Source organism: Lagenorhynchus albirostris, chromosome 6 (genome assembly GCF_949774975.1).
Source record: "Lagenorhynchus albirostris chromosome 6, mLagAlb1.1, whole genome shotgun sequence".
NCBI lineage: Eukaryota > Metazoa > Chordata > Mammalia > Artiodactyla > Delphinidae > Lagenorhynchus > Lagenorhynchus albirostris.
In genome coordinates this window covers 61,458,945-61,477,756 of record NC_083100.1, presented here as the reverse complement: position 1 = coordinate 61,477,756, position 18,812 = coordinate 61,458,945, and the positions used below count along the sequence as shown (strand labels likewise).

General features: G+C 48.6%; 1 protein-coding gene and 1 pseudogene across 3 annotated transcripts in view; one reads left to right on the top strand and one right to left on the bottom strand.

Annotated features, from left to right (window-relative positions):
- Window positions 1-907: 907 nt before the first annotated feature.
- On the bottom strand, window positions 908-3,581 carry LOC132521536 (large ribosomal subunit protein eL31-like; annotated as a pseudogene).
- An 11,097-nt stretch (window positions 3,582-14,678) lies between these two features.
- The window catches only part of GAD1 (glutamate decarboxylase 1), a 38,847-nt gene continuing 34,713 nt past the window's right edge, over window positions 14,679-18,812 (top strand). Inside the window, exons 1-2 of one of the 3 annotated variants that reach the window (XM_060151440.1) lie at window positions 14,679-14,784; window positions 18,148-18,210. In XM_060151440.1, coding sequence (XP_060007423.1) covers window positions 14,703-14,784; window positions 18,148-18,210 — 145 coding nt within the window. In that variant the 5' untranslated portion in view covers window positions 14,679-14,702. Of the gene's footprint in view, window positions 14,785-17,676; window positions 17,777-18,147; window positions 18,211-18,812 lie in introns of those variants that run through there. The other 2 variants (XM_060151441.1, XM_060151439.1) reach the window with 2 other exon arrangements.

Here is an 18,812-nt window from a genome sequence, read left to right as displayed (position 1 = left end):
AGGACTTTATTTCATGATTGGGAGGAGAGGTTCCTCCATTCCTCTGGTTGGGAACCAGGAAGCATGCTGCGCTACTTACTGTTGGCAGCCATTTTGTGATCATGAGAGGAACTAATCTTAGGATGTTGTGGACAGTAAAGCAAAAAGAACCTAGATTCCTGGTGATTTTCAATCATGGTATCCATTGCTCTGGAGCCAGCCCTCTATTTGAGCTTACTGTTAAGTGAGATAAACTTTCTTATTGTTTAAACCAGTTTGGATTGAGGTTTCTTTTACCTGCTGCCAAAAGCATCCTAACTGACCTCTGAGTACAGAAATCCAGAAAAGAGTTTCAAGATCTGGGAAGATCTACTTGGCCAGAAGTTATAGAGAGGACAAGTAAGGTAAGAACTAAAAAGTGTGATTGGACGGCAACAAAGAGGTGGTTGGTGACATTAGGGAGAGCAGTGTCAGTTGGCTGGGGGAGGAAGGAGAGCCGTATTTCAGTGAGTTTGAGTGAATTGGAGTGAGGAAAACAAAAATAAGGAGTTTGACATTGAAGGTAAGAAAAAAGATTAAGTGTTGTGGAGGACATAAGGCAAAAGGAGTATTATTTTTTAAATATTTAAGATGAGCATGTTTGGTAGGAAGGATGATAGTCATATGTACTGATAGCCTATTATGTGTTAGGCACTGTACCATATGTTAATTCCATATGGTAATGTTATATGTTAATTCCATATGTTAATATTTTTAGTCTTCATAACACCTGCATGGGGGTAGATGTTATTACCCCCATTTATGTGTGAAGAAATTGAGACCTAGGAAAGATTGAGAGTAACTTTCTAAAGATCATAAACCTGGGAATTGGCAGATTCAAATCCAGGTCATTTGTTTTTGATGGTTTTATAACTTTGTCAATCACAGGTCAGTTCTCATCCACACCGACTGAATGTAGATTTTTGGAAGTGGTGACAGATACATAGGTGACCAATGTATAGAGCTTGTTTGGTGAATCTTCATCCTCATTACATTTTCTGGACAGTCACACATGGATACAGTATGGGACATTCCTTATTCCTTCAGCCCAGACAGCTTTGCTGAGCCTGGCGTCAATGAGCATATCTGGAATTCGCATCTCCTCCGTGGCAAATTTCCGAATCTCTATGAGTGCCCAAGGGGTGTGTTTCTCAAAACCCACTCCATGGATGTGCTTGTGAATGGAGATGGTGTATTCTCTGGTCGCTACCTTATTGTTGGCAGAACGGCCCTTGTCCTTCTCACCACGCTTCTTTCAGAGCCGTTCACAGGGCCCGGGTTAGAAAGGAAGAGCATAAGGTATTCCAAATCCAGATCATTTTACTCTAATGCTCTACCCTTCACTGTACTTCCCTCCCTAAGGTTCCAGTAGAGAGGAGCAGATTGAAGAAAGGGGAGTGATTTATTAAGTAAAGACCATCTAATACCTTAGAGAATGTATATAACATAACCTCAGTGAGTGGCAGTTGGTTGCATCTGGACCACGCTCCAGCAGTCCAAACGTGGAATCAGAATTGCCTCTCTTTTGTGCTCCTTATATAGCCTTCAGTTACCCTTCATTTCTTTATATGGTTGACCCTTGAACAACGCAGATTTGAACTGTGCGGGCCCACTATACGTGAACTTTTCTCAGTAGTAAATACTACAGTACTATACGGTCCACAGTTGGTTGAATTCACGGATGCCAAACCACAGATGCCGAACGGCGGTTACTGAGGGCCAACTATAAGCTATACTCAGATTTTCAACGGCACGGAGGATTAGCACCACTAACCCCCATGATGTTCAAGGGTCAACTGTATATTAAGCAAGGTGATAACCTACATTCTCTTTAATCGAAGTGTGTTTTTTCCCTTTAACTATACCCTTGGTTAATTACATGCAAGGTATATGTAATTTTGGTATTTTGCCTGGAATATTGATGTTGGACAAGCAGGAGAGGTGGGTGGGAAGCACTTGACCAGAACTCATGTGCCAGATGTGAAGGAAAGCCTGGATCCACTGGAAATGTTTTGCAGTTCTGGGCAAGTGTCCTATATTGTGCAGTATTGAGACTTCACAAGAGGCAAGTAAGATGTAGCCTCCAAGGCCACGCTAAGGAGGACAAAAGTCTCTCTGATTGGCTTTCCTAATAAACTACCCAGCTGACTTGGGATATGTTACAGTGCGGGGTGGGGCTGTGTGTGTGCAGAAGTTGGAGGGGCTTGTTAAGTCAAGCACTGGGAGATGAGATGGACTTGCATAGCCTTGTTCATAATGCACCCTTCTGAACCAGGAGACAGCCTATAGCAGACACTGGTTGATTCCCCCTCCAGCCTTTTCAACCTAGGTGATAAGTCTAAGCTAATCACGGTACTCCCATCCCACTTGCTACTAGTTTGTTTGTTTGTAACAGCTTTGAAATGTCATTGACATAAAAATTATATTTTTATATATATTTAGGGTGAACAACTTGATACACATATACATTGTGAAATGACCACCACAATCAAGCGAATTAACGTATCCATCACCTCTACATAGTGACGTGTGTGTGTGTGTGTGTGTGTGTGTGTGTGTATGTTGAGAAGATTTAAGATCTATCCTCTTAGCAAATTTCAAGTACAGGCATACCTCAGAGATATTTCGGGTTCAGTTCCAGACCACCACAATAAAGCTAGTATCACATTAAAGTGAGGCACATGAAGTTTTTTGGTTTCCCAGTGCATATGAAAGTTATGTTTACACTATATTGTAATCTATTAAATGTGCACTAACATTATGTCTAAAAAAATAATATGCATACCTTAATTTAAAATACTTTATTGCTAAAAAATGCTAACCATCATCTGAGCCTTCAGCAAGTCATAATCTTTTTGCTGGTGGAGTTCGAAATATTGCAAAAATTATCAAAATGTGACACAGAGACACAAAGTGAGCAAATGCTATTGAAAAAATGGCCCCAATAGACTTGCTTGACCCAGGGTTGCCACAAACCTCCAATTTGTAAAAAAACGCAGTATCTGTGAAATGCAATAAAAATGAGGTAGGCTTGTGTATACAATAAGTATGTTAACTATCGTTACCATGCTGTACCTTAGATCTCCAGAACTTATTCACCTTACATAATTGAAACTTTGTACCCTTAGACCAATATCCCTTTACTACTAGTTATTACTAGACATGGACAGAACTCAGCCAGTCTCAGCTAATAAAACATGAGACAAGAAAGCATAGAGCCCTCATGCATACTTGCAGCATCTTAGAACCATGGGAAGCTTTATGCTGAAGCCAATGCTAAGGACAGCGGAGGAGAGAAAAGAAGAACCTGGTCCTTGATGACATTTTTATTGACAGTCATCTCTGGTTTAGTGCCTGCCCTACCTCTGAATATCCTACGTAAGACAATAAATTTTTTTACTGTTTAAGCCAGTTTGTTTCTGATTTTCTATTACTTTGCAGCTGAGAGCATCCTACTGTACGTATCTGCCACAGCATAGCAAGCATAATGACACCAATAACATCCTCTAAGACTGTAAGCCTAACTGGACTCTTTAGGGTACCGTCAGGTCCCCAAGGGTCATGGCCACTCAAAGCCAAGGAAGAGGAATTGGCGGATCCTTGTGCCAGTTACAGGTGCAGGTATGTCAAAAGTAGAAATATGAAACTGGCTAGAATGTTTATCTCTGGGTTGTGCAAGTGAGGAGGGGAGGTAGGTAAGAAAAGCTTTACTTTTCAATGTATGCATTTTAATTTTTTTTATCATAGGCATGTGTCACTTTTATAACTAAAAGCTTTTTATTGTGCTAAAATATACAATTTACCATTTAACCATTTTTAAGCACACAGTTCAGTAACACTTAGCACATTCATATTGTGAAATCATCACCACCATCCACCTCAAGAACTTCTTCCATTTTCTCAAACCAAAACTTCGTACCCATTAACAATAACTTCCCATTTCCCTCTACCCTCAGTCCTTGGCAACCACTGTTCTACTTTCTGCCTATGAATTTGACCTAGGTACCACAAGTAAGTGGAATCCTCCAGTATTTATCCTTTTGTGACTGGAGTATTTTACTCAGCATAATGTCTTCAAGGTTCATCTATGCCCTAGCATGTTTCAATACCTCATCCCTTCTTATGGCTAAATAATATTCCATTGTGTATGTATATCTCACTTTGTGTATCCATTCATCCATTGATGGACAGGTAGATTGCTTCCACCTTTTGGCTATTGAGAATAATGTTGCTGTGAACATGTGTGTACAAATAACTGTTCAATACTAAGAACTTTTAAATTAAGCCTCTAATAGGACAGGATGAAATCTGGGGGGAAAATTAATGAAAATGTTAACTATGGTTGTGTATGGGTGATGAGGTTATTTCATTTTAGTTCATTATAAAGTCACAGACTTTAACAATCATATATTAATTTAAAGGAAGAAATGTACTTTTTTTAAAAAAAGAAACTTAAAAAGAAAGGATAAACAACAAGGTGTTACTGTATAGCACAGTGAACTATAACTAATCTTCTGGGATAAACCATAATGGAAAACCATAATGGAAAAGAATATTAAAAAAAGAATGTATACATGTGTATAACGGAGTCACTTTGCTGTACAGCAGAGACAGGCACAACATTATAAATCAACTATACTTCAATTTAAAAAAAGACTAAAAAAAAGTTAAAGTAAAACTGACCTTAGGAACAGAAAAGTTTACACAAGGAAGGGAGGATATAGAGCAACATTCACGAATTGCCTATTGTACGTGAGGCATATTAGCAGGCCTTAGTACACTTTTTGTTGTGCTGGAAGCTTCTGATGAGGATCAATACTAATAAGTAAATAAATAGGTCATTAAGTTCAGAAAAGAAATGTTGTCTGAGACAGAAATGCTGATCTTCATAGAATCTTAACCAGTTAGTACACTCACAAACTTGCTTACTCTTATGCCCAGTTGGATAAATTAAGTAGAAACAATTGCAAATCATCACCTATAGCCTCCAAAAGACCTTGTTATTTTAGAATTGATTATGTGTTGGGTTGGCCAAAAAGTTCGTTCAGGTTTTGCCATAACCTCTTCCGAACGAACTTTTTGGCCAACCCAATAGTTCCTATTGTTGCAGAACTGTATCAAAAAAAAGTTTAATAGTTGGTTAACTTTCCTGAGCTCCTTCCCCTGCCTTTCAAACACTTTAGCTTGCCCCCTCTTCTACTCTGTAACAAGACTTTTGGTGTTTCATGCCCCCAGGTCTCTAAATGTATCTTTGCCTCAAAGAAAAATTATTCTGAATGTCTTTCCATGAAAAGGATTACTTGAAAACAATCATCCTGTTAAGATGATGCATTTCACAGTTCCTTGTCTACCACTGGATAGTGTGTTAGGAAGAAAATCTCTTTCCCATCATACTAGGCACCAAATTCAGTTTCATCCTGTTGGCATCTGAAGAACTGAGCCAAAGATGGGGCAGAATACTTAAATCAGCAGACAACATCGTCATCCTACAGCCACCTTCCCTTAGCTCACATCCCACCAATGAAAGAAAATAAGAGGAAAAATATTAAAAATCCTACGTACTAAATGGAATTAAAAGAATACTTTTGAGAAACTTGTCTCAAAACAAACTTGCAAAACTGAGATCTTTTGCCACCTGTTAAGGCAGGGGTTTGAATACTGATGTAACTGGCTGCTCCTTCATAGGCTAGTTGAGGTCTCCTAGGTGGTTCTGACTTTGGGGGACTTACTTCTTCCTTGTCTACTTTTTCTTCTCACCTCCTTATCTGAATCCAGATGAAGAAAAGAAAGTGATGCAAAACGACTGCCCGTAGTCATTCTGCAGGCACTAGGTGCCTTCCAGATGGCCACCTGAAGATCTTAGGAATATATTGTCTATTCAGATGCACAAAATAAAAACCAGCCAAATATGTAGTGGGTGGTTATAGTGCTCCAGGAACCATTCTGTGCTGGGGATACATTGATTTAAAAAGAAATCCCCGCCCTCATGGAGCTTACATTTTAGTGAGAAGAAAGAAGCAATAAATAAGTAAAATATACAATAGGTCAAGTGGTAAAGAAAAAAAGAAAGTGTTAGAGGAAAAAAATAGGGTGGCATAGGGATTTCTATGACCGGGGGAGATTTGTAATTTTAAATGGATAAAGGAAGGTCATTGAGAAAATAACATTTGAGCAAAAACCAGAATGAGAAGGAACAAATCCTATGGATACGTGAGGGAAGAGCTTTCCAAGCAGAGGAATATTTATTGCCAAGTCCCTGAGACGGGAACATGCCAAGAATGTTTAAGAAACAACAAGAAGGTCAGTGTCATTGGGGCAGAGTGAAGACATTGGCACAAAACTGGCTCCCTTTCACCCCTTCTCAGCTGAGTCTGAATGTTCCATCAGAAAATTTTCTCCTCTAGGAATCAAAACTCTCTATAGATTAAAAGGCCTCTAAATCGCTGAAGAGAAAGCCTTCAAGTCCGTGTCAAGGGATGATGAAGCTCTACTGAAATGGGCAACAAAATAAAACACATATTAGGCTTAGCTTATACATCCAAGGAGAAAACATTTAAATGGATCAAAATCACTGTTGAACTAAGGGGAAAGAACAGGAGCCGGAGTTGACATACATTGAAATTCATAAACCAGGCAACACTGAACTTGTGAACATGGGTTTTATGGACATCAAATAAGACAGCCCACAAAGCTAATGTTAGCTCCCATTTTATTGATGAGAAAATTTAGACTGAGAGCATTTAAATAATAGCTGATAAGTAGAATTGAGATTTGAACTCAAGTCTGACTAAAGTTGATTTTCTTTCTGTAACAAGCTGCCTTGAAGACCTCAAGAGGTCCTTGAGTCCATAGCATTCACAACAGGAGAACATTGCCCTGTGAGAAGAGTCATGAAACACTACTAATTAATTATTTTAGATGAATGAAGCCTTATCTGGTCTCATCTGATACCCTAACCCTGCCATTATGGGAGTCCAGAGTGATTAAGTGATTTTCCAAGGCCAAATGATTATTATGTGGCAGAACTGGGAGGCCTCACTGAGCAGTGCACAGGGCACTGAGATGTAAGGGAGAAGAGTTTCCAGCCTGATTCTCACTAAGTGTGTGCTCTGGGAAATCCTGAAACTTCTCTGGACTTCAGTTTCTTTGCAAAGCAGACTATCTCAGGTGATGCTTAAATGAGAATTCAGACAACAAACACACCGCATAATTTCCAGGAGATTTATTTTTCACCTCTATAACTATTTCTGTAGTCATGATTCTAAAGCGAGAGACAGGCACAGAGAAGAAGAGAGAGAGACAGAGACGTCAGAGGTCGCTAACGTGCCCCACCCCCTCCACCACCGCTATTAGGCCAGACTGGGCCCACCCACAGTAAGCAATCCTGGACAGCCAACGCCAAGACCTTTCTCTGAGTTCCACCTTGGTTCTCCCTGGCAGCCTTGGTGTGAGAAGCTGTATTCGTCAGCTACTGCCACAGAAATGATGCATCACACATTACCTCAAAACTCATGGATTTGCAGTTCAGCTCTATTCATCCGTGTCCAAAGCAAATCGCATGGCCAAGTCCAATATCAAGGTTGGTGTGTGTGTGTGGCGGGGGCGGGGGGGGGTGGTGACGGCGGGGAGAGTATACGGTTCTGATTCAGGGAAGTAAACAAAAGTTTTACCAATTCAAGTCTTCCTGTGCTTCAATGCATGTCTGTGGTTTATCCCTAGCTATGTAGTTGAGACAATGTGACCCAGTGAAAAGATATTGACTATCATTTAATCTGCATATTTAGGGACTTCCTGAGATTTCAAGTTGTTGCAGTTCTAAAGGATCCTTGACTCATCCAAAGGCAGAGAAAACAAGACCTCAGCCTTGCACCTGAAAGTAAGAAAGAATTGGGAAAACCCAAGGCACTGATTTGCAGCTGACACAGGTGAGAACCTTGGGTGTGAATAAATTCCAGTGACCTCTTACTTGTTAGTTCTTGACAAGAAAGAAACTAAGCTAGAACAGCAATGATGAATCCCACCTGTTAAGCTTCTGTTTTCTCCCGAGTAACTGGCCAAGGATTAGGCCAGATAGGGAAGGAATCTGATCAGGAATAGAAATTTATCAGATTCTCCACAACTAAGTCAGAACCTTCCAGAACCTCTCATACACAGCAGTCCTAGGCACCTACATCTGAAAGCAAGGGCTAAATACCTGTTATTCTAAATAGTTCAAGAGCTTTTACACTGAAAAAAAAAATAGATAAAATACAGTTGACCCTTGTACTACACAGATTTGAACTGTGAGGGTCCACTTAGATGCGGACTCTTTTCCATAGTAAATACTACATGATTTCAGGTTGGTTGAAAGTGTGGATGCAGAATCTAAGATACAAAGGAACCATGGATGTTGAGGAACTCTGTACATGGAGGGCCGACTCTAAGTTATCCGTGGATTTCCCACTGTGGTGAGGGCTGGCTCCCCTAACCCCCGGAGGTGGTTCAAGGCTCAACTGTATCGCTGTTCCATACTCTGTTTCACTAAAAAGCATCTCATTTGGGAAATCATCTTTCTTCATCCCACTCTTTTGGGAAAGGACTGATTTTGCCTTAGTTTTTGTTGAGAGAACTGAAAACATAGATACATCTTAGAAGCTGTCAGAATTGCAATCCAGACCTGTTATTTCCCTGGTGTCCAGTTTCGCAGTGGAACACCTTGCCTAATTAATACCAGAGTTCCTGTCCTGAGGCTACCTTTAAAGAGCAGCTCTGTGGGAAAGAGTTGGATACTCTGCATCCCCTCCTCTTTCACCAAAGGGACAGAGATTCTGAGTGTTTCCAGCCACTTCCGGCAGCATCTCTCGGCATTTAAAAAAAAAAAAAGGCCCTGCTTTGTGAAATATGGCAGAGTATGAGTGTGAACTGGAAAGGGCCTGCCAGCAGTTTTCCTTCAAGAACTGCTCCCTTGTGGAACCCGTTGTTCCCTCAGAAATTGTAATCTATCGCCACCTGGCGGTCCCTCCGTCGTCGTGTTTGAAATAGCGAGAACTGGGCGTCTTAAGATGTGCCCCAATACAAATTACTCTGTCCTCTTTGATTAATTTCTTTAATATTAGAATATTTTCATCTTCTGAATAGCAAGGGGGAAGGGACCATATGACGATTATCTGAGGAACTCAGCGCTGTTCTTTAGAAGAAAAGGTTGTAATTTCCGGAGTCCTCTCTGGCGGCGTTCTGGCTGGAATTCTCCCTCTCTCGCCACACTTTTAACCCTTTCCCATCTTCCAGGAGTGAGTGTGACGTCGTCTGTTGTGAGTAGGGGTGTTGATTTAGCTATGGTTCCCAAAGAAAGTCCAGAATGATTTGGGGAACTATCTTTAAAGTACACAAACACACCGAATAGACCTTCGCTCCCACTTACGAAAAGCCGAGTGTACGGTTAACGCTGCCCACAGCCCTCGTCTCGGGAGACAGACGTTTAAAAGGTGAACACTGCCATTTTTTCCCCCTCTTTTTTGGTCGTAAATTAGATGCTTAAAATAGACCTTAACGAGCAGGCTGAAATGAACCAACACTGTGGCTCTAAATTACCTTTCCTGGAGGCTAAAAATGCTAAATGCGTTAAAAAAAAAAAAAGATTGACGTTTCATATTTACTCACCTTGACGCGGACCATATTTTACGCATAAAAAATCTCCCCCGCAGCCCATTTGGGTGCCCCTTCCACTCCTTACTCCACCCACTCGCTTTTTTTCCTTTGACGAAAGGCTCGTCTCCAAATCCAAATCCACTTGGAATATCTTAAAACCTCCCGGGGAAAGGGCATTGTGGGCGGAGGGTCGTATTCCCAAGTCCCAACCATCCTTGACCTAAAGGAAGGTTGTCCTCGGAAGACATAATCGAGTAGCCTGGGTTGCAGGCTGGCAAAACCTCCACGCCCGGCAGAGAGAGACCAGAGGGGTCGCCCTCGCCCCCTCCTTCTTCTGCCTCTGGACGTCTTGTTCCCATTTCTTCAAAGCGCTAAACCTTCGATCAAATGCAAACGAAACATCTGGGCGGATACTACTCCCTTCCGAGCCACCCCTCACCACCGGGAAGAGTCCCCAGAGAGGATATCTTTTTCCCACCCCCAATATCCAAAGCATCTTCCCCCGGGAGTCATAAAAGATAAAAAGAAGAGTGGAAAAATACAGACAAAAATATAGATCCCCAAATATTCTGAAGAGCCGAAAGACAACCACAACGACCCTCCTTGCAAATTCTTACCGGAGAGGCAAGAATGGGGCGACATACTTCACCACCACCGCGCCCCAACAAGGGAAACAAAACCCAGCAGTTACTGCGGGGAGGTGGATGGGGAGAGCTGGGCGGGTTTCCTAAATGCTGGAGACCTAAGCGGACTAACCGGAGGCTTAAGCGACCAAACCGTGGGCTCTGTCCTTGGTGCTGAAAGAGCCGTGCCCTAAGTCCGAACTCGCTGTGCTGAAACTGGAATTCCAGGCCCTCGGTTCTTTACCATCTCCGCTGAGCCCAAGAGTCTGGGTTGGAATGAGAGATAATTGGAAACTAAATCAAAGCCATGAAGTCCCCAACTCTGTTACTCTTCCCGCCTAACTGGAATGTTCATGAGTGCAGGGATAATATAAATTGCTGGACAGTGTAAGCTCCATGAGAACAGCGCCTGGCACAAAGTAGGTGATTAATAAACATCCGTTTAATTAATTACTAATATTAAACATTTTAAAATTAAGGACGAGCAAGAGCCTTCATTCCTCCCTTTCCCCCTACATAAAGGAGAAAGGGAGAGATGTCCTTGCAGCTGGACGGACTCAGCTTTAATTTGAGACACACAGTCTTGTAGGAGATTTCTTTCTCCGGCGAGATTATTTTATTGGCTAAAACGTTAGGGGTGAGCGTTTTGGACACCGGGGTCAGAAGAGGGAGTGGGTGGAAATTTCTCAGTCTGATGCCACAGGTTAAGGTAAACGAATCTTCCTTTCTGGGGAATCTCGGATCTTAGGAGAAGGCAGAGGAGACAAGGTGAGCGGGCGTCTTCCTGGTACGGCACACCCTGAGAGGAGCGGGGATTTGTTGCCTCCTCCCGCCGGCCTCCTTGCCCCAGGGCGTCTTGAATGATCGAGCCCTAGCACCGGGCTCCCTGATTGGTGCAACCATTTCTTTTAGGAAGGCTCGAGGAAGGGGCGTGGGTGGAATTCCGAGCCTAGTCTCGTAGTAAACCGCGCATTCCAAGCGTGGCAGAGAAGCTGCGCGGTGCGCGGTTTGAAGGGTTGTTTCCTGCGCGGAGTGGGCACGCCCACCCTGCCCAGTCCTGAGCTCTGGCGCCCGGTGCTGCTGTTACCCACGCCCGCCGTTCGGGATGCTTTTCCGTCCTTAAAAAGTGCCCGAGTTCTTACTGTAAGATTGAAGAGAGGGCAACAGTATTTCCTTTAGTATCAAGGGCAACGCGGTTATTTCAAACCTCACAACGAGATCCCTCGTACTAATCGAACTCCGTCTTCTCAGGGCTGAATCTTCGATCTCCCTTATGGAATATTCAGTGCTTTGTAAGATTTTCGGCATCCCCACTGTGTCATGGTGAAAGGCAATAAGATATTCAGAGAGAAGGGTCGGGACTCCGGTGGGCCAGCAAGGCCGCAGACGTGTCCACATATAACCCCTGCCTGCTGCACCGCAACAGGGAAAGGAAAAAGAAAAACTCACTGCGAAAACGAGTAAAGGAATCACTGGTTACACGGTGTCACCCAGACCCAAAGATCAACTTTGTTTTGCCCTCAAGAAAAAGAAACTGAGGTAGAGGAAAGAGGAGAACAAAAATTAGAGACGAGGGTGCCTGAGGGATGGCTTGAAAAGGCCAGAGAATAAACAGCCCCGCCAGCCAGTCTAGTTGTTGGCTCTGGCGCACGAGGAAAGACCCGGCCAGCGTAGGGCCTCTCGGTCTCTGGCCGCCTAGCGCCATCTGGTGGAAATTTTTCCGTGAACGTCTTTTTACCGTGAGGGGCTTTCCGAACCAGGCAGTTCGTTAAATACGTTTAAATATTGCAAAAGGAGAATCCTTAAAAAGCATGAAATCGAAGGGGGAGTGGAGGGGAGTGGGCCTAGGCATAGAGGGCCGGTCCGCTCCCCCCACCCCACCCCCAGGACACCTCTATGCTCGGGTTCCCCTTGTGTGTGGAGCGGCACTCGTGCGTGTTATTAACCTTCAGATATGATCAATCAGGAGGACTCCTTTCCCCATCACCAAGGGAACCAAAGCTAGGAGGGAGCGTACAGTCGGTTGGAAAGCGGACCCTTTTCTCTGCGGAGGCAGTGGGTAGCTGAACTCAGATGAAATACTTGGGGAGGCTCTGAGCTGGATGAGGAAACTGAAATGAAAAGGAGATGGAATCCTCTAAGGTCTGAGTGTTCACCCCTCGTCTCTGCCTCCTTTGCTTTCACGACAATCCTGGCTCAGTAGAGAGCCAGCAAGGACACGACCCAGAACGCGGTTTCGCTCAAGGAGGCATCGTGGGGTCGTAGAGCTGGAGGAACCGCGGGGAGAGTAATTGAGGCAAAGATACTGCTCTTGTCTTCTCGAAGATATGGTAGTGGGGGAGAAGAAAGGGAGGGAGAAGCGCTCAGCGAGGCAGAATTCTTCATAGAAATTCTCTCTTGCCTCGCCTTACCCGACACTCTGCCTATTTCAAAAAATAGAGCGTGTTGAGTACGGTCTGGATTACTCATAGGGCTCTTTCTTTTTCTTTCTTTCTCTTTCTTTCTTGCTTTCTTTCTCTTTCTTCCTTTTTTTTTCTTTTTCCGGGCGCAAACCCGTGATCTGGATTTATAATCGCCCTACAAAGCTCCAGAGGCGGTCAGGCACCTGCAAGGAGCCCCACCGCTCTGCCGAGCTGCCCCCGCAAGCAGCGGCCTCGTGATTCCCCTGCTGAGCCGGTCCCCGCCTCCCCACTCCGCCTCCGCCTCCCCCGAAGCCAAGAAGCCGCCTCTTCGGATTGCTCTTTTCTCTTCCTGGAGCTCCCGTGCGGGACGGTGCTAGCGAAACAGAGGCGGCAGCTGGAGGTGACGCCGGGCAGATTACGCCTGTGGCAGAGCCGGGCCGAGCCGGGCGGATTGCTGGGCGCTACGCAGAAGAGCGACCGGAGCGCACGGCTTGCTGTCTCCCAACCTAGGTGGGTAAGCGCGCGGCCGCCCGTACATTCCCAGTACCCAGCCGCGACTGTTAGCTGGGTCCTCTTCACCCGCGGTTTCTTGACCAATCCCCACCCCAGTGTCTGCCATCTACCCTCCCGAGCTGAGTGCGTCCCACCCGCCCCAGTCCTGACTCTCCGTTCCTGCGCGGCGCAGAGACCTCAGCCTTCGCAATCATCCTATCCCCATCAGCGAGATTCATGCCCCGGGGACGCACAGAGGCTGAGGCTCGCGCAGGAGTGGAGCGAGAGCGATTTTCCCCTCCGCCTCCCGGCTGCGAGCGCCGGTCTCACCAATGGGCTCCTGGCCAGCAGCAGCCGAAGGCGCGACTCAGAGCGGTAACCTGTTACTTCCCCAGAAGCCCCGGCCTCCCCGCTGCCTGCTCTGCTGGGCGAGTGCGCGCGCGGAGCTAGATGCGGAGTCCTATGCAGGGTCTGGAGGCCGTGGCCGGCGGGCGCTACTCTGCAGGCTCTTAGATGTACCCAGATTCGCCCGCACTCTCTGTCCCCTGGCCTTCGGAAGCCATCGCACCAGCGCCGAGCGCGGAGCAGGGGCGCCGCGCACCTATCCTTGTCTGCCACCTCCCGCGCGCTGGGCGCAAGTTCGTTTCCCCGGTGACGTTCCCCTTTCTTGCCTCTCACCCTCTCCGGGTCTGTACAGCTAGAAATCCGGGGACCTCAGAGAGTTGGGTGGAGAGGAAATACAGAAACAAGGATAGAGCCCCGTTCTTGGCTTCGAGATGACTCAAAGCGGGTGGGGCAAGAGGGAGACAAGCGAGGTTCCGACTCGCTGCTTTCTGGCTGTCTGGACTACAAGGTGACTGTATTTCTACCCCAGCGAAGTCCGAGGGAGAACGTAAAGACGTGGACCTTTTTTTCCCTCTCACCTTGTCTCACCAAAGTCCCCGGTCCCCGGAGCAGTTAGCCTCCTTCTTTCCAGGGAATCAGCCAGACACAACAAGGGGAACCAGACACCGAACCAGACGTGCCCGCCCCGTGCGCCCTCCTCCCCCCCAACACCCGCCAGCCCGCCCGCCCGCCGGCTGCTGAGAGCCCAATAGTGCTTGTCGCGGCTAGGCTGGAAAACCGCGCACTGAGCCTCCCTAGCCCTCCTAGCCCAGTCCCCCGCACCCGCGCGACCTGCACTGGCCTTGGGCTCCTCTAGTCTCAGCGCTGCGCTCCAGGTCGCCCCGCCGCCAGACTGGAGAGCCGCCCCGGGCTACGTTGCGGGCGCCCGAGTCCCCAGCTCGCGTGCACGTCTCTTCCTCCCCCCGTCCCCAGCCCGGCGCACCCCGACCCAGCCCGCTGGCTGCCGTTCCTCTAGCCTCTCTCTCCTGAGCCCGGACTTAAGCGGGAGCGTCCGCGCCCCCGACCGCTCAATCGCCTCCCGCGCGCCGGACCCCTGAATCCCTCCCCGTGCAGCTCTCGCTTCTCTTTGCAGCCTGTTCCTAAGCCCGGCCGGCCGAGGACCCCGGACAGCAGAGGACCGGGGACAACCGAGCAGATGGCGTCTTCGACCCCTTCTTCGTCCGCAACCTCCTCGAACGCGGGAGCGGACCCCAATACTACCAACCTGCGCCCCACAAGTAGGTCCTGCTCCAGTTTCCTATCAAATGGACTGCGGGGAAGATGGGGGCGCTGGGACGTGAGGAGGCTGCGCTGGCAGAAAGGGAAGGGGGAGCGCGGAGATGATGGAGGCTAGAAAGAAGTGGGGCCCTGACCCAGGTCCCGACCAAAGGTCGTTCGACTGCCAGGGATGCTAGGCGATTCCAGGGCGCTAGCGCAGTGGGACCCACGCAGGGTCGGAGCGGTGGCGATCCTTGGAGGCTTCGCTGCGGGGGAAGGACGCGCGGCGAGAGTGTTGTTTTTGTTGTGTTGTGTGTGGTTTCTTTGCTAGGTGGGACGACGGGGGTCAGCGCAAGGGGCGGTGTGAGGAGCTGGGAGTCTCAGCGGGAATAGAGTCTTCTGTCTTCGGCTTTCGTTGAGCCGAGATCTGACCCCTCCCCCCCTCCTTTACCCCTGCATTGTGCTCGAACTCTATAATCAGCGGAAATTTCGACGTTAATTGCAGCTTTTAGAAAACTCGGGGTCCCTAATTGCTCCAAATTTGCGTCGAGCTATTGACGAGTGAGGAAGAAGCCAGGAGCGAGAAAGGAGCATAAAATGGTTTGAGATTAAGCCTCGACATTTTAGACAATTACATTTCAGAGACAAAAAAAAAAAAAAAGCGGGCATCATCCTGAGTGGCAAGAAGTGGGGAACCAGGAAGAATCCAGAAGGTTTGCCAGGGCGGTAGGAGAGAGCAGCCCTCTCTTTTCTCCAGGGCAGGAGACCTGTCAGCAATGAACACCTCTGGAAGAGAGAGGAAGAAAAGGGGAACCAGATAAAAGCGGGTGGGGAAATGTATGCTTCCCCACCCCTAGCTCCATGCGGCGACTCAACCCATTTCCAGAATCTGTCTTTAATTCGGATTGATTTCCAGCATCTTTGTAGAGATGTGGAGATGAGGGAATTGTTTTCCTTTTTCCACTTTGGATGGAAATGCGCTCCCTCCAAATCCATGAGCTCCGGATAGTAACGGCCCCAGAATTTCTATACAAAAGGGCTTAGGGATGGCATTGTGGTTAGAAGGAGAGCTCATTGCTTCGCTTTTATAGCACTTTCTATAAGCTTGAGAAAACATCAATTGTTCCCATCAACGAAGGTTGGCGTAGGGGGGTATCAGGTAAGCCCTCTATCCAACCCCTAGATGCTGCCCTTGGCTTCCCGGCAGGAGGCCTTCTCTTAAATTCTTAGGCGGCGTTCCAGTTCCCTTTGCAGCTCCCTCCCCCAGCCCCCCAGGTAAGCTACAATTACCCACACAACAAAGAGGGGCTCAGGAGAGCCGCCAGCCTTGGTGGCGCGAGAGCCGGGCACTGGCTACCAGAGCTGGTCGGACCAGGCCAAGAGAAACGGGAGGCCTGCGCGCCTTTGTCTGTTGCTCTGGCCCTGATGGATTTCTTTTCCAGTTCTCTCCACATTTCCTGCCCCTTTCTTTGCTGTCTGGCAGGGGTGGGCGGCCGTTGTGTTCACCCACCCTCGAGTCCTGAACCCCTACTGTGCCCCTGCTTCCCAGAGGCAGCCAGCAGCGGAGCCCATGTGCCTAACCGCGGGTCCCAGACCCAGTAGAGGAGCTGACCCGAGTTCGCTCATGGCCGGGCGCGCCCGGAATTTGCCAGGGCGGAGGGAAGATAGCCGAGAGCTGGGCCCAGGAAAAGCCTGCAGCACCTGTCCTGAGAACGCCGCCGTCGGCCCCGACAGCCCAGCCGCCGTGAGCATTCTAGGCTGTGCGCGCCCGCCTGGCTCTCCACCCATCCTTGCCCTCCCTGGCAGACACATCCTCGCCCGCCCAGCTGGCTCTGCTTCTCTGCCCCGCCAGGGTCTCCTGGGAGGTGGCGTTGCTCAATTCGCACAACCTTACTCGACCTCTTGCTCCGGCGACGCCTCCTCCTTGTTCTCAGCCACTCGGTCTTCCCTACTCTGGCTACGTCGAAGGATCTCTCTCACTTCCTCTTCCCATCTCTCTTTCCCTTTCTTTCACTGCAATCCCCAACTCTAAAAGGCAGTGCCATGGGTCTGAAGTCCAACGCCACAGCTGAGTGACCTTGGAAAACTCTCCTAGCCTCTCTGAGCTTCAGTGTTTTTATTTGTAAAGTGAGTCTTAGATTAACACTCCTCTTTTTTCCTAGGGTTATGAGGATTAGGTGAGATGGCCTTTAAAATGAAAGCACTCTATCGGATGAAAATAGCTCTTTACCTGCCAGGCATTTTTATTAGGGTTTAGCTTTCGCCCCGATTTACTACTGTCTGTTGCAGGAACTCCATCTGTGACACGCTCTCTCATTGACGTCGGGCTAGTTCTTCTCCCCGCTGGGGCTCTGTTGTGCCTCGGGTTTAATGGATGTCACTCTCCTTATCGCAGCAAACACTCGCGCCCGGCTGAAGGCACCCGCCCGGATGGGGTGGGGGATGGGAGTGATTGGAGGCGCCTTGCTATGAGGAATCCGAGGGGAATTTCAGGCTAGGCCCACTACACCGGCTCGCATACAGGCTCTGCAGGCACCGCCGTGCTTCTGGCTGGAAGTTGAACCCCGAGGGCAGGATAGACGCTGAGGAGTTTGAGAACACGGCAGCGCCTGAATCTGCGATTCAGACCTGGAGAAAAAGTGTCTGATTCCCTTCGCCTTCGCCTGCTCCAGATCCGAGACGTCCGAGGGAAGGGTTAATGAGGGGCATGTTGGGAAGAGGGGGCAGGGGGTGAGACCCGAGGCGCACTATTGTCTTGCCGACTCCCCGGTCCCACTGAAGAGCGGCCATGCCAGCCCGACCATCTAGTCAAATACTATTTTTCACCCAATTAATTCCTGAACTCTTCCGCGACCCCATTTCATGCCAGTTTATTTTAAGCTGCCACTCAGCTGGAGACCCGCCAAGAAATTATGAGATGTGTTGGTCCCAGATGTCTCTGTGTTCCCTTTCCCAGCCGCTGTGGTCGCCCTTCGAGTCTGCGGGACGGAAACCAAGGGACAGGGCCTGCGGGTGGGTGTTGGGCAAGTCGAGGAGCCGGGCCTGGCCCTTTGCACCTGTGGTCAGCCCTGTTCCACTCCGACCCCGCCTTGGCGGCTACCCCATCGTGGTCGCTGGGAGCCGCGGGTGGGGCGCTGGGTGCGTGGCCTCTCAGAAACACTGTTCTGTACCTCAGGTCGGAGCAGGAAGGGACTGTGATGGGGTCTCGGGGGGCACGAGTCTCCCCATCGGCCCAAAGATCTGGCTCTTAGCTCCTTTCGGGAAAGAGCTTTTTAATGAGGCGCACTGGCGAAGACCTGCCCCTACCCTCCCCAGAAAACCTTTGCCCTCGACCGGGTGCCGGACTGTCGAGCCTCACTGATCGCACGTCTCTTGGTTTCTAGCGTATGACACCTGGTGCGGCGTGGCCCATGGATGCACCAGAAAACTGGGGCTGAAGATCTGTGGTAAGTGAAAGGGCCGGCTGGGGCCCCAAAGGGGCTGCGAGGCGAGCGGGCTTTGCGGGTTTGGGAGAGTGGGACGTACGCGGAAGGGAATCCTGGCTCTTGGGTCTGTTTTCTAGTGTCTACAGCCCCTACGCCCGGCAGAGACGCTCCTCTACTGGCCTTGACCTTCCTCTGCCCTCTCCTGACGTGCCCCCGAGGGACCTTTTCCGATGGGGGGCCCTGGGCTACTTGAGACCTCGGGGCTCCCCTAGCTGGGCGCGAGCACAGCGCCCCCGCGCGACAGCCCCGCTCATCTTGCCCGGCGCTTTGGCTGTTCTGACCCAGGCGCTCTGCCTACGCGACGCGAAGGCGGCATAAAAAGGGTCCGGGTTTACTGGAGAGCAGGCCCAAGGCGAGACATCCGCCTTAGACGGTAGCTGGCGCGTCGTATTCCTTCCCTCTCCACCATCGCGCGTTGAAAGTGGCTTCCTCGGCTGGATATTTTTGCCCGAGATGTCAAAACGGATTCAAATTTCGTTCTTTGAGGCCTTGGAGGTCAAGAGAATGGATTGCCTGCAGCCCTCGGTGGCCTATCTGGAGGAGGTGCGGGCGGTGCAAGCTAG